This window comes from Gymnogyps californianus, chromosome 28, assembly GCF_018139145.2.
Source record: "Gymnogyps californianus isolate 813 chromosome 28, ASM1813914v2, whole genome shotgun sequence".
Classification (NCBI taxonomy): Eukaryota; Metazoa; Chordata; class Aves; order Accipitriformes; family Cathartidae; genus Gymnogyps; species Gymnogyps californianus.
This window is the reverse complement of record NC_059498.1, coordinates 6,783,185-6,806,626: the sequence shown is the minus strand read 5'-3', so window position 1 is coordinate 6,806,626 and position 23,442 is coordinate 6,783,185. Positions and strand designations below refer to the sequence as shown.

The window sequence follows — 23,442 nt, the reverse complement described above, 5'->3', positions numbered from 1 at the left end:
CTATGTTTTATGATAGAAATTTCAATTTAAATACCAACATAATACCAAGAACCCAATTTTTGTCAGATGGTCACACTCAATTGGCTGATACTATGCCTTAAGAGGAACAAGAGACACATTTCATCCACAGAAAGTATTTTCTATACCTTATTTTCTGCTTAAGAAGACAAAATATGCAATAAAATTGGAGATGAGAGGGCAATACTAAATTAGAACAGCTATTTTACACATTTTTGCTTTCCGAAGATGACAGCGAAGCCCCTTTCCAATCTATGACTGTGTGCATCAGATGCACAAAATCAGCCAGGTTTCATTCAATTCTAAGTGCCTGTTGTTCCCTTCTCCACTTATCAAATCTGGGCTCTAGTATTTGCTGTTTCATTTAAGACTGAGGGTGTTCTGTAGGGTAATGAAATGAAAGGTTTTCTCATCATAAACAACTTACAAGAGTATTATTTAGGTTAGGTCTTCTTTCAGTAATCATGTGGCTTGGCTCTGCCATCCCAATACTGTAATTGCAGTCTGCAGTAAGTATCCACAAAGAAGAGATACTTTCTATTCATGTTGAAAAACTGGGTTTCCAAACTGACTTTTTTCAGTCCAGCATCAGGAATTTGTATGAACAAAAGCCCTCCTCCAAAGAAAAAAAGGATCATTTCAGGTTTTAACAGTATAGAAATTGATGTAAAGCAAATGCAAACATGACTTTCATCTCCAAAGGCTGCCAGAATTCATTCACGTCTCAGCTGTACTTAACATAGCCAAAAGAGCTTAAGAAGACATCTTTTTTGAGGCAGGATTATGGAAATTTGAACTACAGTTAGTGTATATAAATAAGTACTGAAAGGTTATTTAGCTTCCTTCTAATCTTCCAGAAGCACAGAGAAGCATCAGAATGATCAAAAATAGTCTTCCACATCCAGAGAACTCAAGGGAACACCAGAGCTGCAGTATGTCTTTCCCCATTTCTGAACTAATTTGTAAGAGTGTAAGGTCTTTGTGAAATAGGCCGCACTATGAAGAGTCTTAAGTTAAATCTGCAAAACCAAAGCTACACAAAATCTTCAGACTGAAAGCAGTGGACGCACTGCAGAACTGCCAGTCACTGCAGCAGCATTAGATCACTGGTGGAGTCCTCCTGCTGCTGAAAGTACAATGCCTTTTGCATATCATCAACCTCCATCTAAGTATGGGGCAAGGGCTGTCCTGGGGAAAAGGCATGGAACATGCCAAAGGCACAACATGCCTCACTGCCTCCATCTAAGGCTGGCAGATGCTCTAGAAATCAGGTATCTTGATATCACTGTCTGCTCCTGGCACTCACTTCACTTCATCCATGGTTCTTAGAAAAAGCGATACAGTTGCTTATTGTTCTGAAAAGGAAAGAAAAAAAAGGGCTTTGGCAGGGAGGAATTTAGAACTCAATTAGTTAACGTCATTGATAGTAACAGCGTATTGTAGCAGGTAGAGAGAAAGAGAACAGGAAAGGATTGCTATACTGGAAGAGCTTAATTTCTCTTGGGAATTACTTTTAAACTTTTCCTTTTTCAGTGGCAGGAAGGACTACTGAATAACAATTTAGATAGACTGTAGAATTAAAGTAGCTCACATTTAAGAGGCTTTTCTGTAGGTCTACACATGTGCAAGGTATAAGGGTCCATCCCAGGGAGTCACATAAGAGAAAAATAAGAACAGAATCTGGGGCTATGGAAATCGTTCGTCTCTGAGCAAACTGAAGAAATGCACAGGTGAGTGATGCTGAAGAGCGGTGGGCGACGGATGAGGAATGCACAGATGGAGTTCCTGACGAAACTCATGGGAGTAGCACTCTTCTTACCAAGACCACAGTTGACTCATTTGTTGTAGAACAATTAATTACCAGTAATTGTTTTTGAGGTTGTCCTCGCCCTCTTGGGTGACTAAAGACATATATCCAGTAATGGCATCATAGCTTCTGGGAAAACAACTGACTACTTTTGGTTCTTTTGCCAATTCAGAGTATCTCTTTGTAGCTCTGCATCCAATTTCACCAGTGAGTAAACAGCGCTTGGAAAGGCTTCATAACACTGTTACTTCAAATAAACTTCTCTGATTTACAGAGGTTCATAAGGTGCATTATGAGCAAAAAGTCTTCCAGGGGAAGATATGATTTCAAAGCTCTAACAGTCTCTTCAAATGGCTGAGGAGCCTCTATAGCCTCTACAACAGAAGAAGTCTGACCTTTTTCTGTCATCGCAAGGATTATGACTGTTAATGGCACCTTAAGAGACCTGGCTCTTTTGGCTTGTGAAGTAAATTGGTATGTCCAGATTGACTCACAACAGCCACCTCAGGCCAAAGAGCTGTGTCCACAGGATGGTGGACCAAAAATGCATAGGAGACATGGAAATAACCGTGAGTTACAGAATAGAAAGTCTAAAGCTTAAGTATTTGTGATACACTTACAGCAGTAAGCATAGTTAGATCAGCTATTCAAAAAAAAGAAGAGAGGGACAGAGAGACAGAGAAAAGGCTTCTGTTGATGGCATGAAATTACAGCATTGGGAAATGTTTGAAATTGTTGGGTCAGATGTTATGATGCAACAATGCTGAGAAGGAGATATAAAATCAACACCTCTGGCATTAAGGCCAATCAGCAATAAACATCTCATAGGGAAGAATAAAGGTGCATTTCAACAATCTAATGAGGAAAATATGACTAAGGAATCACACCCTGTGAGAAAATAATTATTATTTTTTAATAATGATGACTCAGTCTCAATAACATATGCAAAGCAACTGGTTCTGACGTGCAGATAATTAGAGAGCTACCAATAAAAGAACAATCATAATTATGAAGATCAAAGTATTACCTCATCTTCAGCATATCTATGAAAATGTGTGTAGGGGTATCAAGAAAGAGAGTAAATGGCTTTCCGTGATTCTTCAGTCAGCCATAACATGCATTAGTAACTTTTATGGGTCTCATAATCATTGCGGCTAAGAGAGAAAATGTTGCTCCAGCCACAACTGCAAGCTGTGTGTAAGACGACCGTAAATGAAGAAACCAACAACGAAATGAACTAGTAATTTTTAACTTTCAAATAGAGATGAATTCCCATCAAAGTTTAACTCTCACATAAACAAGCCTCTTGTCTTTCAGGCTTTAAATTTATGTTTTCCAAAAGTTATTTAAAGGCAACATTTCATTTCCAAAGTAGGGTTCATCATATCCTGTACTCTTACAGAAATGCTGCAGTGTGCAGCAGTGTTAGAGACCTCTGCAGTGTCAGAGAGACAAAAGACAGAAGGCACAGAGGATCGAAAGGCTCATCACAGCTGTCTCTACTATACAAGGATAAAATCCCTACCATCTATTGATCAAGGTCAATCTCAAAACTGTTTCTCTTTTCCACCAAAGCTCCCGCAATGGAAGCACCTTCCAGACCCTTATGCCTCCCATCGATAAAAAGCTCCCCTTAGTTTCCAGCCCAAATACACTCAAAACCAGATTATGCCCTTTCCTATATGGACAACAGGATTATCCTTTATTTTAAATAGCCCTGGTATCTCCTTCCTTGAGAGAAAGCTGATAATCATCTTGGCCTCCATTTTGCTAAGTTGAAAAGCTGAATCCTTTTGCTCTCCTCTCCCAAGACAGAGTCAGTGATGCCTTATAGATTCTACACATCTATTTCAGTTTAAAATAATCTTTGAGTGACTGAAAATTTGCACAAAATTTTAAAAAATCACAACTTTAAAATTACATCATTGCATGTCCATCGCTCTGGAAAGACATAGGCTTATTTCCTGGAAGTGATACCACCACAGTTTGGTGAAAACAGAAATATCATTGCTTCTTCAAAGATTATTCTATTGAGATTTACCACTAAGCATTCTGAAAGACAGTACCCACAATGAGCTTTCTTTGTACAGAAGGACCTAAATTCTTAGAGATTCTGTTTCCAGAAGTGTCAGTTACTGGCAGTTCTGCAGGCAAAATGAAACAAGACTCATGCACAGGGTGCCTGAGTTCGTATTTCTCCAACTCTGAAATTAAACCAGAGTAACTAGGTGGTGCTTTCACCACCTGTTTTCAGGACAAAAAATGACTACAAAGAACAAAGAGGAACTATTAAAATGAGTCTCACTCACTAAGTAGCCAGCAGCATATTATCTGAAACAAAATCTGACACACAGCCACCCACCTGAAATTATAGCGCATGCTTTGTGTGAATCAGCATGCAAACACAATACCTCTGGGGAGGCTGTCCCAAGCCCCAAAAGAAATTCCCCTTAGCACATCACTTTCGGCATGAGCACTAAGGCTGGCAAACTTCATGGGAAGCCGGACTGCCTTACAGGTGACACCCACCCAACAAGGTATAAATAGCCATCAGCGAGGACAGAAGGCTGCAGTTTGATTTTCTCTGTCAAGCTGTGCAGCGGGCTTTGCATTTGGGGCTGGATATCTGATTACTTCCACCATGAGCTGCAGCATCAAGAGAACATCTAGTACCTCTTACAGGAGCGGTGGAGGTGGAGGCATCTCCGGTGGCGGTAGCGGCAGGAGTTCCTCCGTCTCCTGCAGGCGATATGCCTCCTCCGTGATAGGCGGTGGAAGCTATGGTGGGGGAGCGTGCAGCATCGGCTACGGAGGGGGCATGAGCGCTGGCAGCCTTGCTGGTGGCTTTGGTGGAGGCTTGGGAGGAGGCTTTGGTGGTGGTTTTGCAGGAGGCTTTGGCGCTGGGGGGGACATCCTTCTGAGCGGCAATGAGAAGGTCACCATGCAGAACCTCAATGACCGCCTGGCTGCTTACCTGGACAAAGTGCGAAGGCTGGAGGAAGAAAATGCTCAGCTCGAGCACCACATCCGGGAGTGGTACAGGAAACAAGCTCCCAGCGTTTCAAAGGACTACAGCTCCTACTACCAGACCATCGAGCAACTCCAGAACCAGGTAGGATAGCCCCGGCTAACGGGGCTCCATCTCCCGCACGCTGTTCTCCTTTGTAAGGACTTCCTCCTTCCCTCTGGCACTGGCACTGGCTCTGAAGGGGGGGAGGGAGCTACTGGACAGCCTTGCTGGTGGTACCGCAGGCAGAAACCCGCCGAGCTGCGCCTCCCACCTCTTGGGTAAGCAAACCCCCACACCACCCCACAAGCGAAAGGGATGTGCTCTGGGGGCACAGCCCGAGGCATCAAGGAGTGCTCCACCAGGCCCAAACATGCTGGCGCACGTAGCTGAAATCCCACGTTGTACAGGTGGCTCCACACCAGCCATGTGTGGTTTCCAGTCCTTCCCGCTGCTCCCACCCAGTCCAGCTGGATGGAGTGCAAAGCCAAAGCACCTGGACTGCAAGATCCGGACTCCCTTTGTCTCTGCACACTCCTACTTATACCAGCTGGAAGGACCACGGCCTTCCCTTACAATCGGCTTACATCTGGTACCAAAAAAATAGAGTAAACAGACCGTGAAGAAGCACATTGCAGGAAAAGGGCTGAATACGTTCCTGGGGACACATGAGAACTCTCTCTAACTTGAGAAAGAGCAGCAGAGAGTAGGGATTTGGGAGGATGGTCTCTCATAGCCTGAGTTTCCTTGAAAAGGAAACTTTTGGAGCATTACCCTCTCATATGGCCCCTGCATTACTGCAGCAAACAATTCCAAGACCCACAACAACGCTCTACCAAAGCTTTGGGTCTTCTTTCTTCTTGTCCTGGATGTCTAGAACACAGAAAGACTCCTCTCCAACTTCCCCTTTTGCAGATCATTTCTGCCACTGTGGACAATAACAAACTGATTCTGGACATCGATAACAGCAAGATGACTGCTGATGACTTCCGAATGAAGTGAGTACCTCTCTGTGAACCTTGTTTCTTTCATGTCATGAATTTTACGAGATTCATGAATGCAGGTGATGATACCCTGTCCCAAGTGGTGTTACCAAGCCTATGCATTGTAATGAAATGAATGTGTAATGCTTCTTTTTTCTTTGGTACAGGTATGAGAATGAGCTGGTCATCCGTCAGACTGTGGAGGCTGATATTAATGGCTTGAGAAATATCCTGGATGATCTCACTCGCACTCGGTCTTCACTGGAATCCGAGCTAGAGTCTTTGAAGGATGAGCTGATTGCTCTTAAGAGAAACCATGAGGAGGTACGATCCAATGATAAATAGCATGGCCAAGACACAGTCCTTTGATTCTTCAGGGTTCCCACAGTTACCTATATCAAGTCATTTCAGCCTTATGTCCTGTGATTGTCATTCCTTTGTACCTTGATACTGCTTTGCCCACTGTCCCCAACCCAAGAAATGACCTGCGCTCTTCGTTTCTCTCTTCGGACTCTGCAGGAAATGAGGCAGCTGCAGTCTCAGACTGGTGGCGACGTGAGCGTGGAGGTCAATGCTGCCCCTGGCGAAGACTTGACAAAGATACTCAACGACCTGAGAAACGAATACGAGCAGATCATCGAGAAGAACCGCAGAGAGGTTGAGCAGTGGTATGAAGTCAAGGTATGTAGCAATGCACAAAGTGGACTCTCCTGCTGTGGGAAAACCCAGACACCCTGGTACCGGCCATGCAATGCCTTTGGCTAAAAGGAGGAGGCTGCTCACCCGCACCTCACTCGCACAGCTGGGGGAAGGGGAAGGAAAAAGCTGCTGGGGAAAGACTGCACTGGCAGAGGGGGAGCAGGCCAGGTCTGGTGTGCAAAGCTGGGTGGAACGTCAGGATCTACGGAGCGATGACTAAGCTGTCCTCGACGAGGACAGGATGAAAGGGAGAGGCTCCCTGGCTATCTCAGTTCTCAGTCAGCAAATCCGCTCCCTGCGGGGATTTTCTCACTCAGAAAGTGTGTTTGGGGTTTGATTCCTGCAGATTGAAGAAGTCAATCGGCAGGTCACTTCTAGCAGCCAGGACATCCAGACAAGCAGCCACCAGCTCACTGAACTGAGACGCGAAATGCAGAACCTGGAGATCGAACTGCAGGCGCAGCTCAGCACGGTACGTGGGGCAGGATCGCTGAGGGCCCTTCCCTCCTCGGAATGGGCAGGGACGGGTGGAGCTCTGGTCCTAAACTCCTGCATTTCCACTTCCAGAAAAACTCTCTGGAAAACTCCTTGGCAGAAACCGAATCTCGCTATGGCTGCCTGCTGCAACAAATCCAAGGGCAGATTAACTCTGTAGAGGAGGAGCTGGCCAGCATCCGCTGTGAGATGGAGAGTCAGAACCAGGAGTACAAGATGCTCCTGGGCATCAAGACCCGCCTGGAACAGGAGATTGCTCAGTACCGGGCACTGCTGCAGGAGGGACAGCAAGACATTATGTATGTATTCTGTTTGCAAATAAGGGCATAAATTCTATCACAATCTTTTCTCTAGTGGGACTCACAGAAGACAGAGTAGAATGTTTTACCAGTCTGTAGTTGAAATCTAAATACAACAGATTTTTTCACAGCATATGTGTTGAAAGGTATATATCATAAACTTAATAAGCACATCAAACACAGAGGGAAACACAGAGCATAGAGTTACTGACATATTTTCAGTTAATCAGTTCCTCTTGGCCTGTTTGTGTAGGGTGAATTCCATGAGAGGAATCACCATGCAAAACTATACTGCCTTCTGTCAGCAGATGAGCAAGCACAGCTGGACTGTGAGAGTGGAAGAATTGTACTTCTATAGTCTTCTCTTATTTCTGCTCCTCCAACTTGCTAGGAAAATATAGCTGAAGGGAATGAAATAAAAAATATAAAGAAATATTTGCAAGGTCCAGGAAAAGCCGAGCTGTTACATGCACTGCACATTATGTCACAGTATGTCTCTTTATGAATGTGTTTATCGTTCCCTTCATCAAAACTCCTTTCCTTGCACAGAACGTCCCAAGGAGCTCTCCAAGGAGGGGGAATATCCTCCCACTCTTACTCTTCTACTTCCTACTCTCATGGTCAATCTGGTGACAAGACAGGTAAGAAACATCTTCCAAAGAGGATCCTAATTTATCCTGTCCCCATGGCTTTCATATTTTGTTTAATCTCTTTTCCTGTTAATACTATCCCTTGTGTTATGACTTCCACATTTGCAATTGCAACAGGGATTAAACCATTCGCAATCAAATCTCTTAATTTCAAGGTGCCTTAGCTTCAGTTACAGAAACAGGCTAAGCTCTTTTCCCACACTTTTGCTAACATAGATGGACACTTAAATAACGGATACATCTGAGTTGTCAGCACTGCAAGAGACTCTTGATTTCCCCATCAGAGTAATGGTTTCTTCTTTCAATCCACAGGGCAGTCAAGAGTGTGTTAAGATACCACTGATGCGTTGGTCTTCCCTGAGCTACCTACTGTCATCTGAGCAGCCCAGCCTACAACATGACGATACACACAGCACATGCACTGTGTACCTACCCAACGCACAGATTGCTCTACAAATGTTATTCATGACATCGAGATGAATAATTTCTAGGACTCTCCTAAAATGATCTACTTTTTCCTTTTTATACTGTTCTTCATATGCAATCACTGTATCTACATACACTTATCTGCAGTGCAATTGGTGATCTACTTTCTGCTGATAACAATGCCTCTAATAAACCTTTACTTTTCTGCAATGCAAAGAAAACTGTGTCCAACAATCTATTTGGTATATTAATATTGTATTTAAATTTAGGTGCAACAAATGAGATATACCTTCACAGAGAAATTAAGGGTGGGTGTATTATGTAATATGGCCCCAAAGAAAATTGTGTATCCTAACTTAATCAGACGATGTCTGGATAAAATGTTGGAGATGAATGAATACATTCACATTAAACTCAAGAGTGACACCTATAGGGATGGGTGAAACCATTTTTCATAGCATACATTGCAAGGGATGCGCAAGTAGCTGATTTGCCAGTTCAGCAGCTGAACTGAAACAATCAGGATTAACTAACCCCAAAATTTCATTAAAATTTTGTCAAATCAAAAACATTTTCCTTTGGGTCACTGAATGAGAAATCAGTCATATTCAGGCAGCCCTCTCCCAACTTTGAGATGAGGGCTCTATCTAATCTTGTTCAATAAAAGCAAAGGATTAGATCAGGAAATGAGTGACGAGTATGCAAAGAAATTCTTATTATAACGCAAAGTTCAATTGCTAGGATTATTCCTCCTGACTTGTTGGAAGAGCTGGGCTCAGGTCTTTCATCTGGTGGTTCAAAATAAAGGAAGTGTGTTCTCTTATCTCATAAGACAGTATTCCTAGCTCCACGGTTGTACAGTGTTCTGGATGGATGGGTGGAGGATGGCGGGATTGGAGGCAAGGTTCAATCTTTCTTACTAAAACTGCTCCAGTTCATGTAACACACTTACATTATTTGGGCTTGACAGAGGAAGAAAAATTGGTGAAATATCTCACTCATTTAAAACTTACAAATCCGTATTTCAGTCTTTGATTCGCAGTGGGCTGAGAAAGCAGCTGAACACGGTCTACCACATATCAGGTGAGTGATTCAGCTGCCGCCCTGTAACAAATAAGGGTGGGTCTCACAAGCCTTCATTGTTCTCTGAACAGCACATAAATCACATTTTTTATTCTGTCAAATAGCTTTGCACTTGCACTTTGGTTTGCAAACAGATTCGGGTCAGGTAAAATATCATCTTTTTGGATAACAATGTATCATTTAAAAAGGCACCAAACTGTCTACATGCTACAACCCAAAGCTGAATTCTCAGCACAGCAGAAACTATTTCCCTAGAAAACAAAGGAGATTTGTAAAGTCAAAGCAAAAATACCTCTCCGTTGAGTCACAACAGGACGCTCATGCTCCTGTACAAGCTAACAGAGACTCATGTTCTGCCTTATGCTCCATTTTACTTCTCGTATCAACCAGTGCTGACTACCTCAAAAAAAAAGGTCCAAACCTCAGCATTAGTCAGCTATAACGGACTTTGGGATGAAATATCTTATTTGACCACAGTTTAAACAGAAAGAATGTTTCTGATCCCAGAAAGGAGCCCATTGTGTTCTAGGCTGTCTGTCAGGAACATTCTCAAGTCTCCTGCTTCCCTTCTGCTGTCTCTCTTAAGTGGGAAAGGGGAGAAACCTCCGTGCTGGGTGTGCTGCCCTCAGTCTCTGCAGAGCATTTTCAGGGTAATGAACTGAGGGTGCGTCCACCGCTGAGCCGAGCCGAGCCGAGCACACCCGCCTCTGGCTTCCCTTTGACTTTGCTGGATGGAGTTATTAGGCAGGGCTTACCAGAGCATAATTTGCCCATCGTAATACCAAAACAAGACGGGGGGAGCTGAAATCAGTCTACCTTTGCAGTGTCAATACAAGGGAATGTTGTACTCCGCTCTTTTGTGGTTCAGTACAGTTCTGTTCCTTTGGCTAACTACACAGCAGAAATACGTCCTACAGTTTGGTACAAGGGATAGACTTTTTTTGAAGCTGACAATGCAGCATGGCAGTCCACACAGCGTGTCGGTTCGCACAGCATCCTCTAGTGGCAAATTCAGAAAATGTACAATAGGATTTGTGACAGAAACTGTTCAATTTAGTCTCAAAATTAAATTCAAGCCTCAGACCTGGGGAATGGTTAGGCCAAGGAAAGAACAGCTTAAATAATAATAAAGTTGATACGTTTTTCACAGAGGTAACATTGTGATACCAGAGAGGGAAATAAACCAAATTAATAGACAGTAAAAAGGTTAGAAATTAATTCATTACGAAGGACAGGGAAGAGAAAGAGAGGAAGTACCTGTTTCACATAACTCTGCCTGAAGGTTTTCAGGTAATTCCATATGAAATCAGCAAATTCAGATTAAGTCAAAACCTCCTGGATTGTTCTTGCATGTGTTTAATTAGCGTTGAAGTTGTTTTGTCTCTGTTTTCAACTCATTTAGTAGCAACAGTGGGTGCCACAGACAGACAGGGAGCCTGGTATTACCAGGTGAAGATGAGCAGAATTTTATTAAGAATGAGGTTCAATTAAATGGTGCTGTGTTTAAAAAACAGGCCTGTAGGGGGGACTGTGGAGATACCGACATTTTGTACTGTTACTATTTCCAAAGGCAACCAAAGGTATTGTGCATTATAATCTTTGGGTGTGTTTGAGTTTCTTAATTCTGGAAATTAATCATCTCCACCTGCATAATACAACATTTTCAGGAGGTTAGATGAAGATGAGAGGGTGAAGTAGGTGGATAGAGAAGAATCCAAAACAAGAACCAGAAATTAGTGGACTGAATTCTCTGAGGGGCTTCATGCTGGATCAGGACTATCATGTGCCTGCAGGATCTAGACCTGCAGCAAATGTTTTCGGTTGCAAAGGCAGCTCTCAGGTACGGACAGGTACAACAGCCCATTGCTTCTAAGTCTTGCAGCTTTGTGCACACTCCTCCCAGTCTCTTGCACTCTTGGCTACAAGGAAACAGTATCCCTGAGGCAGCGCCTGCTGCCTGCAGCCTGGCCAGGCCCTTTCACTTCAGGCAGCCTTTTGCAAGGTAGACTTCCCTCTTGGCCCCCACCGCTGTCTCAAGTAATGAAAAAAGAAAATCTGTGATTCACTGTGCCTCTGATAAAAAATCAGATGAAAGGAAACTACTTCTGTGATATTTCTCACATTTACCAGCCTACCATTATGATGAAAAATAATAGCAGTCAAGTTAAGCAAGTACAAAAATTCTTCTAGGAAAATCCATTCTTTCTGTATTCCAGGTAACTTATTTCTATTAAGTTTCATGTAATGCATAACATTTTGGAGTGGTAATCCCAACAAACTTCTGAATTTCTTTTAAGTATCCTCACACTATGACAGACATGAAGCGCAAATGCTCTGTCACAGTTGAGTGAACATGCAATTTCAGGTGCACTGGAGCTGACTTTCATAACTTATTTAGTACTGCCTAAAGAGAAGTTTATGCACACTGCAATTACTCCTAATAACCCACTATTTACGAGCCCACGCTAAGAGATGCATTGCAAAGACTGGCTGCAGGGAACACCTTTCTACTGGCATGCACTCCTGTGCTTAACCAGCCCTGGCAGCAGGAGTGCGACTGTGGATCAAAGGCACTTACAGCCTTATTAATCCACATTTTCTTACAACATTTCTAATCTTAGTTCAGTTCTTTCCCACAACCCGATGTCAGACTCTCAAAAATTATGGCAGTACCAAAAAGTTCATAGTGATTACACACACGTAAAGATTTTAAACAAATGCTGAGAACTCCTTTCTGTTGAAAATGCTGTTAGAAATCACATCACCAGAATCTTACAGTTTTTATTAGTTATTAAAGGTGAATCCACTAGAAAAGAGTGAAAAGGCACTCAGCAAGTATTTCAGTCAGCTTGATTTGGTGGTGGTGGGCTGCCCAAAATATCTAGACAGTTGGTGCAGACCTTAGTGTTTAATTAAAAGAAGATTTAAAGCAGAATACAGGTGTCAGAGGCTGGTGGAAAACCACGGTTCTCAGTTACAGTTAATAGGCAGGACTGTCCAGGAAGGTAACCTACCCGATACACACAAATACTGTGAAATTTGCCTATAAACTACTTCTATTTGAAAATGGAGCAAACTGTTAAGAGTAGTTAGAAATACCCTTTTCTTTCCCTAAAGGTGTGCAGTCCTTCTGGGCAGACAAAACCAGGGCTGCAGAACATGTTTCCCCAGGAGCTGATAGTTGCTATGAGAACAAGCTGTTTTAAAAATGCCTCCCTGGCAGTAGCTCTTCAAATTAGTGGCTGCAGGACTTGCCCTTGTAGAACAATAGAGTGTTTGATTTTCTCACTGAGCCTAACAGAGATCTGGAGACTCTCAGAATTTCTCTCAGGCAAAAACCAGTATGAAACCACCCGTAGGATCAGGAAAGCCCAAATCCAGTTGACAGGATCCATCAGCAGGGTATAGAGAGAGCTCCCTGTTTTCTAATTTGATCCAGAACATGTGTTTAATGCTCGCACAGTAAAACCTCTACCCTTACTGGAAGCCATGGCTTGTCACTATGATCAGAATATATTCTTATAAACTTAGCAAGAGAAATAATAATATATAAGTACATAAATACAAATTTATAAATATATGCATATAAACACATGAGCACATAAACATAAATATAAATAATACAAATACACATATGCTCTCCAAATGTTTTACAGACATGAACAGAATAAAATAGCTCATCTCTCTCTGTGCTATGAAACCCATCTACTCTGTGTTTCTACCAAGTCTGGGATTTTTTTTCAGTAGGAATTTTCCATGCAGCCTATGGGAAAATGCCCTCTGAATAGCTCTAGGCCTCCTCCTTCAGCATGAATCATTGCAGAACTGCAGCTGACAAGGCAAGCATTCAACATGTACTTCATTCCTCTGAAGCCTGGGACAGGTTTAGTCTATCTGGTTTTGGCAGTGGCCTCTAAGTTGCTTATTGCTGCTGCCTGCAGAAACCTGACTTTTGGAACACGTCCTCTTGTCAGTTAGACATTTGACTCTTAATAATAGTTTCCAGCCCCATCATACCTTGCTGAGATTTACCAACCAGATAACAGGTTACAGGAAGTGTAAAAATATATCCAGTGACTTGCCCGTCACTCATCAGGGCTTGGTGTCCTAACTGATCCTTTCTTCCCACACAATTATGCTAGAAGAAAATCTATTTTATTTTCCTGTCTCAGGTACTTTACTCCCTGATGTGCATTGCCATTATAGTTCTGGACTGATAGAGAAGTCAAGAGCTTAAAGCTATTTATGTTTCTAGGGAAACAGAGACAATAATGAGGTATTTCCAAAAGTACACACCACATCCAGTTTCAACTATTCATCAAGTATTTACATTGCTCCAGTATTTACATTGCTACAGTTATTTAAGTGTTTGAGTTCTTCATGATCTTTTATGTATTTTCCTCATACTAATCTATTAAAATATTATATAAATGACAAACATTGAGAAATTAAATTATATGTCCCAATATCACTGAGGAAGCCTGTAGCTGAACAGGAATCCATATCTTTCAAGTTCAGCTCAAATCATTGTAACATCGTTTCTTTTCTGCCATGAAAGAACTAGACCCCTGGATAAAAATTAGTTGTCCTGCGTCTTACTCTCATAATTTCTTTCAAAACTGAACCCTTGCATGACCTTATTTCTCATCTCTTTCAATGCAGAAATCGGGGCACCCACATGCATTTCTCTTCACCAAATCACATTCCTTCTACTTTGCAAAAATAGTAATTTTGAGAAAGTTAACAGTGTTGCTCTCTGCTCTTATCTACCCTCTTCTTAAACTGTTAACAGCTGTGTGTGCATGTGCTAGGACCTGCCTTTTCAGCACACAAACATTCTTGTCTTTGAATCTGTTGGCACATTCAGTGAATATATGGCAATGCAAGGTTTGTGAGGATTAAAAAAAAAAGATTAATGGTGGGACATAAAAGCAAGAAAGCTAAGAGTTGTATCTTTGGCAGACATTCAACACAGTTGTTTTAGTACCAGCTGCAGATCAGTTCTTGTTATCACTGGTTCTTCGCACAAGGAAGTTTAAAAAAAAATAGAAAATTCTGTGTTTGAATTAAAGAGAGTCAAACGTTTCATGCCTATGATCTTCAATAGGAGAGAAAAGCATATGAAGTTGTGATTTTAAGAGGGCATATGACATGATCAGTAGGGTGGGGCGGCCAAAGTTTTGATGAGCAAGAGAAGAGATGAAGACTGAAAATACGCATACAAAAGAGTTCAAGAAGCACATTTTCACTGATGGAAGCAGAGCTAGAAAGGAAGAATTATCAGCAGGGACAAACACTTAAAGATTTAAAAGGTAAATTCAGAATAATAACCTGACTTTGCTCATTCGTCCATAGAAGCATCCGTGGAATTGCAGGCACCAATAAAGTAGCTTAAAATGTTCACAGAGTTCATTTAATTGTGATTGCATTAGCAATCCCTGGCAGCAAATTTAGCAGGATGTGAGAAGAGTGAAGTATATGCCAGTGTCACTCAAGGGCAATAAAAAATGGTTTACAGGACAATTAATAAAACCACCTTGAAACAATATGAACAATTTTATAAAGCAGTAGCGACTAGTAAAGCAGAGTAGATAAAGGTAAAGCAGAACCAGGTCTCAGCCAGGAGCTTGGGCATGGACTGTTTCCACCAGTCTACTGGATGACTTCACTCTAATAAATGTGTCTCCCTTACCCTCAGAGAAGTTGCAGATAAAGGAAATTCCCTTTGTGGACCATTCCTTATATTTCCTTTAGGGAAAAGCTGACCCTACAATAAATTAGGTTTATTGTAGTGGCAGAAAAAAAGGCCTACGCAGAATGATATAAGCATCTTCCTTCTTGAGCAAATACTTTGCCATACTAAAGGCTTTTCCAAGCTTTTAAGTACATGTTATCACCTTAAGGGAGTCCCAGCAAAAACAAACACATGCAGCCATTCAGGTAAAAGAGAGATGGGAAGTTAAAAGAAAAACAGAACCTTTCTGGAAACTTAGAATGCAGTTTTAGTAAAAATGCTGCATGAGGGACTGATTTGATTCTAGAAGCTTATGATATATTTGGTGGTATAAATAAGATTAAATAGTTACTCCATTTGACAGTGTCTTCCAAGCTTTTCCTCTCCTGACACTTTCAGATGTACTTCCAAACTGCCATGAAGAATTGCAGTTCATTCTTTGGGAAGTTTTTCCCCGTATGTTGAAGCGAACCTAATCTGCTTGCAGTACACTATCAATTTACTTGATTGTATATAATATTGATAATGTACCTTCCAGACCCCAATTTTCATTAATTGGATCATAAAATACTATGCAGCATCATAAATGTGCACTTTATTTTGCAAAACCCCAAAATACACGGCTTTGAGGTCTTGACATGGAAGTCTAGGGAATGATGAAGGAGTACCCAGAGGGAAGGATGTTCCTCTCTCCTTGCAGCAGGAGACAAATCAGAATACGCCAGTATTTGTTCTCCTTTAGGCTTCTTGCATTTCTGTTCAGTGAAGAAAAGCACATGGACTTATGTTCTTTATGCTCTAACTATGGACTTTAATATTTAACAATAAAATAACTGTTCTTCTGTAGCTTTCTTTTGGTCTGCAGGCAGACTGTAACTTTCTGATACTATCATTTCACCTATTGACAGGACTTGGAACAGTTACCTGCTGGGCAGGTTTTTCCTAGCCAGGGCAGAACAGGACATTCAGATCTACAGAAGGAATGACCAGCATGTCTTTGGCAGACAGAAGGGTCCTCCGTATCTTTTAGGAAAGGCTGTACAGTCTTACTGCGCGAGTTGGAGAGTTGTGTGAATGCAGCAGTCTCTATAGAAAGAAAAGAACTCAGCTGTGATGTCCCTAGGCTACAGCATCACAGTCAGGTAAAGTATGGTACATATATTGTATATCAAGTGACATATTCTATACCTGAGTCATTACAGAATTCCTCTTTCTGATACAGCCTCATAATTAGACACAGACCAACAGGGCTGTTGATATAGGTGCCTTGGCCAGCTTCCAGTTAGTATATTTGTTCTTTTACCCTCCCTATATTTGCCCTGCAGTTTGACATTTCTCCCTGTACAAAGTAAGCACAGCACTAATGTGTGGTCTAAAATGCCTGATGCATTTTTTATAGGTATAGAAAGACTAGACAGGCCTTCGCACAGAGTATGCATTTCATTTGGCTTACCTTTAATTGTTTATTTTGGTATTAAATGGATTTCTCATTGAAACATCACAGCATGCATCTTCTGCTCCAAAGGTTCTGTTTAGTGGAAGCACTTGTAGGTGGCAGAATTTCTGCCCAGGCCTGGCTGCTCCCTGAAAGCTGCAAATGCTGGTAGGCCAGCTCACTCCCTCTTTCTTTAAAGCAGTTCTCCTGGGGAGTCTCAGAGGTTTGGAGGGAGTGAGGGGTGGCAAGTGAAAGAAAGAGAATGGAAGAAAAGATGTGAGTATCCACTCATATGTTAGGGATGCTCATGGAGGAGCTTGCAGTAACAAAAGCAACATTGCTTTTGAAAATTCATCTTGGATAACAGAGGACTTGAACATTTTAGCAATAACATTTTCATGAATCTCAAAGACCAGAAGACTAAGTGATTATGTTTCTTCTGTTTACTTCTCTCTTTCAGTAGCAATGAAAAAACTAAATGTAAAATCAGGCACTTGTTTCTGTTGCTGCTCGCTCCCCAGGTACTCAGGGAAGTTCAATGCTTATCTCTGCTACAAATACAGCTATGGTTCCTTGAAAAGGATTCTTGTTTCTGTAGAAAACTAGACTCTCAGACAAGGCATGTTCTCTGTCAGACCCTCTCTTCTACTGTCAGCCCAAAAGGAACGGAGAGCAAAGAAAGAAACAGTGAAAATGTTACTTTTGAAAGAAGAATTTTTCTCAAGGGAAATAAGGAAAACAGAGGGGTGGGAACCTGTTTTGTCAAGGTCCACACATATTGTTCACCATTTGGGCTCCTTTCAAGCTCTGTTATCAGTCGACCAATTACTAACTTAATCACTCTGTATTAAAACTCTTTCCTGAGATTACAGGAAGAAAGCCATCGTGTGACTTCGCTATGGACGCAGCGTTGGCTGCAGCAGGGCTGTGTGCTCCCAGCCCTTTTGTTTCCATATAGGTAAACTATAACTAGATGTATGAATGCTCCCCTCAGCAGGGTGATGCCTCCTCTGAATCCCACCTTTTGTTTCAAGAGGCAACGGTCAGGGGGAGGGAATCAGCTCCTGTGCGTGAAGGTATTTGGGGAGGAAACACAGCCAGCTTCATAGCAACTGACCAATAAGAGGAATTGCTGTGTTGGCAGAAGGCTTAAGGCTGATAAATTCCACGGGTCTCAGATAACACATTCTGGAGACAACTCCCATTGTCACAGGCATAAAAGAGGTGGGGTGGGGGAACGGAGCACACACTCCTGCCTCAGGATCACAAACTGTGTGAGCTGCAGCTTGGGTTAGGTCCTTGGTATTTCTTACCATGGCCAGTTACAGCTTCAGGCAAATGACCTCTTCTGTGGCAGGGGGACCTGGTGGCTCCTCGGTCCGCCTCGGTGGAGGTTGCTTTAGGGCTCCAAGCATCCATGGGGGATCTGGTGGCAGGGGTGTGTCAGTCTCTTCTGCTAGATTTGTCTCTTGTGGCCTAGGAAGCGGCCTGGGTGGTGGATATGGAAGTAGCTTTAGCAGCAGCTTTAGTGGCGGTTATGGTGGTGGTTTGTGTAGCGGTGATGGCCTCCTCTCAGGAAATGAAAAGGCAACTATGCAAAGCCTGAACGAACGCCTTGCATCTTACCTGGAGAAAGTGCGTGCACTGGAAGAGGCAAACTCTGATCTTGAAACTAAAATCCGAGACTGGTACCAAAAACAAGGACTAGGCCCAGCTCGGGACTACAGTCTTTATTACAAGACTATTGAAGACCTTCGAGACAAGGTAGGTGTTAATATTTATTAAAAATCATCTTAGATTTGCATTTAAGAAGGAAACATAAAACCCAAAGAGAAAAACTTCACTACGAGAACACCCAGAAGGCATTGCAGTTTATGAAAAGGAGAGGAAGATGAAATGAATATGCAATGATTGGGCGGGGTGGATAAAGAAAATTATCCGTATGGAATTACCTACTTTTTAAAATGTTAGCTAAGAGAATGTACAAAACACTCAGTCTGAGATGCCTGAGTACTTAATTCTCTGATAATGTTTGCTTTTAACAAAGCATATATATATACACATACACACGCACATCTACATATACACAAGTGCTGATCATATACACATATATGACCAGTTAATACATATATGACCACATACATGCTGATAAATATAAAGAGAGTCAAACAATGACAGCAACATGCCTATATCTGTAATCTGCTACCTGCCATATAGCTTGAAAAACTTGAGACACATGCACACTGCTTTAATAGTAAAAATAAAAATTGGTTAAGTACAATTCTGTAAGTGTGAAGATAGCAGCTCAAGATTTCATCACCATACGTTTATTTTTCTTTCACATTTCACTTACTTAAGCTTGGAATTGATATAAGAGTGCTGAAACGTTTGGCTTATGGAAAAAGGAAGTAGCAGACATGAAGTAATCAATCCCACATATAAATGCAGGATTTGCCCCAATAGCCCATGGGTACCTGATAACAGATTACTTTGAGATGATACACACCCCGGAAAACATAGGTTATAGCTGATTAAGCTATGTAAATAAATGAAAGAAAACTTGAGGTTTAGTTTTCACAGTTCAGCCTGGAGTTCATGACCGCTCCCACGCAGTTTACTTTCCCCTTGCTTCAACCCATTCACATTCTCTACTGACTTCAAAAACTGAGCTCTGGTAAAGGCAGAACTGGCAATTAGATTTTCTCCTTTCAGTATTATTTTCCCTCCTGTCTTTTACTCCCCTTAGTTAGGGGAGAGAAAATGTTGTTCCAACTGTTTTTGTGGATGACCTTTTGAGTTTCAAATGTGGCAGGCCAAAAAGACATGCTTTCTAGGTAAAAATTAACAGGGATTATTTCTAAATAAACAAAATTTCCTTTAGAGGCTTTCATGATGCATTAGAAGAATGAATAAACACTATCCTGGACATTCTAGGAAATAAAAGTGTGTTCAAAGACTATACAAATGAAATACGAACCCATATTGTTTACAAAACACAAACATGTCATTTATTTTAAAATCATACAGGCCTTGTAATCACTTCCCACTGTTAAGAAAATGTGTAATGAGAACAAATTCTGCCAAGAGGGGTCTGCAGACTTTGCTTCCTTTGCATCTCTCCAGGAAATAGGTTTCTTGCCTCAGTCCTAAAACATCACCTACACCCTGGCTCACCAAAGTCCTCTCCCTCTAAGACAGCACGTAGTTTTGTCTCACTGTGGGACTTCTAGCTAAAAGGCACTTCATATGCCAGACAAGAGCAAGAGGACGTATCCATAACTGACAATCATGGCAAAAGTACTGTGATAAATCTGTGCTACATATTTGCTATAGGTCATTGATACTTCCCTACTGAGACCAAATAAAATACACTTTTATTTGGTGTAGCTACAGATGAAATAGAATCTTAGCTCTTTTATCTTCAGATCAGGAAAGAAGATAACATAGTTGTTTCAGCCTCAGCAATGAACTCTCATTGTTTGTAGATCCTTGATGCTACTATCGACAACTCGAAGATTGTCTTGCAGATTGACAATGCCAGGCTGGCTGCTGACGACTTCAAAACCAAGTGAGTAATTTCTGAGAGGAAAAAGGTCTCTTGAGCAGGCAAAAATCCCTGTTGAGCCAAAGGGCAGTGGCTGTGAGAAAAGAAAGGAATGCCTATAAAAACTCTGTATGAACACTAGTTTGATCCCATCATTGCAGTTCAGCCCTTTACGTATTTGCTGAAAGCACCATCTGCACCATGGAAAACTTTATATCATGTAAAATATGTGGAGAAAAGTTTAATGCTGGACAACACCTGCTACATCATAAATCCTACAAAACCAGATACATTTATAGCAAATAATGTGTTTCATGGTGGGCTGGCTTAATCAGCTAACCTGAATCGTTTTGTTTTGCTTTTTTAAGGTTTGAAACAGAGCAAGCTCTTCGCATGAGCGTGGAGGCTGACATCAATGGCCTGCGCAGGGTCCTGGATGAGCTGACCCTGGCTAGAACAGACCTGGAGCTGCAGATTGAAAACTTAAAGGAGGAGCTGGCCTACCTAAAGAAAAACCATGAGGAGGTAAAAAAACCCCAAGAAACACATTTGAAAGTGACATTAGAAAAACAGCGTGTGGAAATGTGGAGTCCCTCAGGATTGCCCTGAGCTCTCCAACAGTGAAGAAAAGATTTCAGTGTAGACTGGGAAACTAAAGATACCCCCTGCAAGTATTTAAGGGGAGTCAGTCAGACCTTAGCCCTTGAAGAAAGAACGGAAGGTTCATAACGTTTTGAGTTTATGATTGTACCCTCTTTTGTCTTCCTCTGCTATGTCCACATAGGAAATGAGTGCCCTGGGAGGGCAAGTAGCTGGCCAAGTCAGTGTTGAACTGGACTCTGCTCCAGGCATTGACCTGTCCAAGATCCTGGCTGATATGAGAGACCAGTATGAACACATGGCTGAGAAGAACAGGAAGGATGCTGAGGCCTGGTTCCACAGCAAGGTAGAAAAAACTCCATACTATACAAATACTAACCAAAAAAATCCATGAAAGAAACAAAATAATTATTAAAACACACAGAAAACTGCTGTGAAAGCCTTACGACCTCTACTTAGAGGACCCATTTTTCTCACATGATGTTTTCCCTGTTTCAGACTGAAGAGCTGAACCGTGAAGTAGCTATCAATACTGAAGAACTGCAGAGCAGCAAGTCCGAAGTCACTGACCTGAGACGCACCCTCCAAGGGCTGGAAATAGAACTTCAGTCCCAGCACAGCATGGTACATTAAAATTTGCACTGCATGACCCCCCCCCCCCCAGTGAAATGGGTACATATTCCCCTCCCTACAAGGAGTCTTGCATCTGGCAGCAACCTTTTTGTGGTTTCCCCTCCCACCTCTCTGCTCTCAGAAAGCCGCGCTGGAAAGCACCTTGGCAGACACGGAAGGGCGTTACGGTGCCCAGCTGGCGCAGATCCAGGGCCTGATCGGCAGCATCGAGGCGCAGCTGGCTGAGCTCCGAGCTGATATGGAGCGCCAGAACAGCGAATACAAGATCCTCATGGATATCAAGACTCGACTGGAGCAAGAGATTGCTACTTACCGACAACTCCTGGAAGGCCAGGAGTCCCAGTAAGTTAACTCTGCTCACTGCAGAAAACCTTTTTGCTTAGCCTCATAAAGTTTGACCGTGCCATGATGGTCATTTGCCACAGCACTACAGTAAACACAACTTTAAATACTCCTGGGGTTCTAAAATTTTTAACAAATTAATTTTTCTGGACTGTTAGAATTCCCGTTTACATTAAGTGAGTACCTCAAAGAGTTTCTAAACAAAAAGGCAAACTGATAAGCAGCGCAAGAGATTAAATGCAACTAACAGTTAAAGTGATAACTAATCATGAGCTGCTTGACGTTCAGGAAACATAGTGCAGTCAGTAATGTTTTACAGAATATAAGGATTAACACCAAATTCCCATAAACTTCCTGTTACCAGTTAAATAGCTCTTGCCTCATATGAATCAGTGTAGAAGAAAATATTCTGAAGAGAAGACAGATAAGCTAGCTGTTTTCAGACAGCCATTGAGTGGACCTCCCACATGGGAGCACAGCTATCTGTCATTTCACATGTAGCCTCAAGGAGGAAAATATCTCATAGCCTGGAACAAAAAAATGAGGTAGGAGTTGAAAGGTTTTGATTTCCTCTGTTCCTTCTTTTCCATAATTGCCTTTTCCCACTGCAGTTGTTTAAAAATACATTTCCTACAACAATTCCCTCTCCTGAGCTGAGAGGGAGAGCAAGGAGATAACCATCTCTTCTCTGACTATATACAAAATGTACCTGATTGATAGAGAATTTGCTTTCATACATCCTCATCTCACACAGCATTTGATGTGTTACCTCTCCTTTCAACTTCATTATCTCTTTGTTCTACAGGATGTTTGGCTCCCTTTCTGGAACTGCCGGTAAGAATTCTTTCTCTTTCAAGAAACCTTTAAGAGTCAAAGAAGTTTTATTTTCTAAAAGGAAATATACATACATTATGGTAGTTGTGTCCATTCTAGAGACTGGGCTGTTGCACTGATGTGTGTCAGAAAAAAATCTAATAAGTGACAAATGATGACTCTGGCTAGAATTTAACAAATTTCAGTCATTAAAAGATCTTAGACATCAGAAAAAAATCTCAGACTATGCTACAGTAAAGGCTAAGTAAAGCACAAAATGCTTAATCATTCTCCCAGATGAAAGGATGTAAGAAATTTAAGCTTGGCCAGCTCATGGGAATTGTATGAACATGCAAGTAAAACCTGCCTTGAGCTTGTAAAGGTCAGCTGTATTGTAAAAGTGATGTATGATTCAAATCAATGCTATGAAGAAGAAAGCTTCTGAGAGAAGGGAATGAGAGACAAGACACAAACTAAGCTCAGCGCCCATTGCAGAGTGGTCTCATGTGTGTTATGCTTAAGTTATTGCTATTCTTTCTCTCCATATTATTGTAGATAAAAAAGACAAGCTGGCAGATGGAAAACAGTCCTGAAAGTCCTCCAAATGTCATCTTCAAAATGAGAAAAAGCAGACAACACACAGGAATTGAAACGGAGAGGAATCACTCTAAACTGCTGGAAATTACTATCTTAAAGCACAGAAAATTCTTGGCCACACAAAGTTTAGGTAGATTCATCCATTTAGCGGTGATTAATTTGCGAATTGGGTTAGCTTTTCAATTATTTCTAGTTCTTTCATGTACTGAATTGCTGTATCTACTCTAATAAAGATGATCGTCTTCTTGCAATCTTAACTTCTTTTGAGTCATTGTGA

At 41.7% G+C, this 23,442-nt stretch overlaps 2 protein-coding genes across 2 annotated transcripts; both read left to right on the top strand.

Moving 5' to 3' along the window:
- The first annotated feature begins 4,466 nt into the window (after nt 1-4,466).
- Nucleotides 4,467-8,290, top strand: LOC127026393 (keratin, type I cytoskeletal 16-like). Its single transcript, XM_050911614.1, has 8 exons — nt 4,467-4,937; nt 5,748-5,830; nt 5,983-6,139; nt 6,335-6,496; nt 6,861-6,986; nt 7,082-7,308; nt 7,858-7,949; nt 8,271-8,290. Exons 1-8 carry the CDS (start codon nt 4,467-4,469, stop codon nt 8,288-8,290), a joined length of 1,338 nt encoding a protein of 445 aa, XP_050767571.1.
- Nucleotides 8,291-17,923: 9,633 nt separating this feature from the next.
- On the top strand, nt 17,924-23,409 carry LOC127026384 (keratin, type I cytoskeletal 19). The gene is made up of 8 exons (XM_050911598.1): nt 17,924-18,400; nt 20,122-20,204; nt 20,549-20,705; nt 20,965-21,126; nt 21,279-21,404; nt 21,535-21,755; nt 22,561-22,589; nt 23,124-23,409. Exons 1-8 carry the CDS (start codon nt 17,951-17,953, stop codon nt 23,159-23,161), a joined length of 1,266 nt encoding a protein of 421 aa, XP_050767555.1. The 5' UTR covers nt 17,924-17,950; the 3' UTR covers nt 23,162-23,409.
- Nucleotides 23,410-23,442: the final 33 nt, after the last annotated feature.

Coding starts and splice junctions, on each gene's coding strand:
- LOC127026393 (XM_050911614.1), top strand. CDS start 4,467: ATGAGCTGCAGCATCAAGAGAACATCTAGTACCTCTTACAGGAGCGGT. Junction 7,309..7,857: donor GAGGGACAGCAAGACATTAT/GTATGTATTCTG, acceptor TTCCTTGCACAG/AACGTCCCAAGGAGCTCTCC. Junction 7,950..8,270: donor TCAATCTGGTGACAAGACAG/GTAAGAAACATC, acceptor TTCAATCCACAG/GGCAGTCAAGAGTGTGTTAA.
- LOC127026384 (XM_050911598.1), top strand. CDS start 17,951: ATGGCCAGTTACAGCTTCAGGCAAATGACCTCTTCTGTGGCAGGGGGA. Junction 20,205..20,548: donor GCTGACGACTTCAAAACCAA/GTGAGTAATTTC, acceptor TGCTTTTTTAAG/GTTTGAAACAGAGCAAGCTC. Junction 21,756..22,560: donor CTGGAAGGCCAGGAGTCCCA/GTAAGTTAACTC, acceptor TTTGTTCTACAG/GATGTTTGGCTCCCTTTCTG.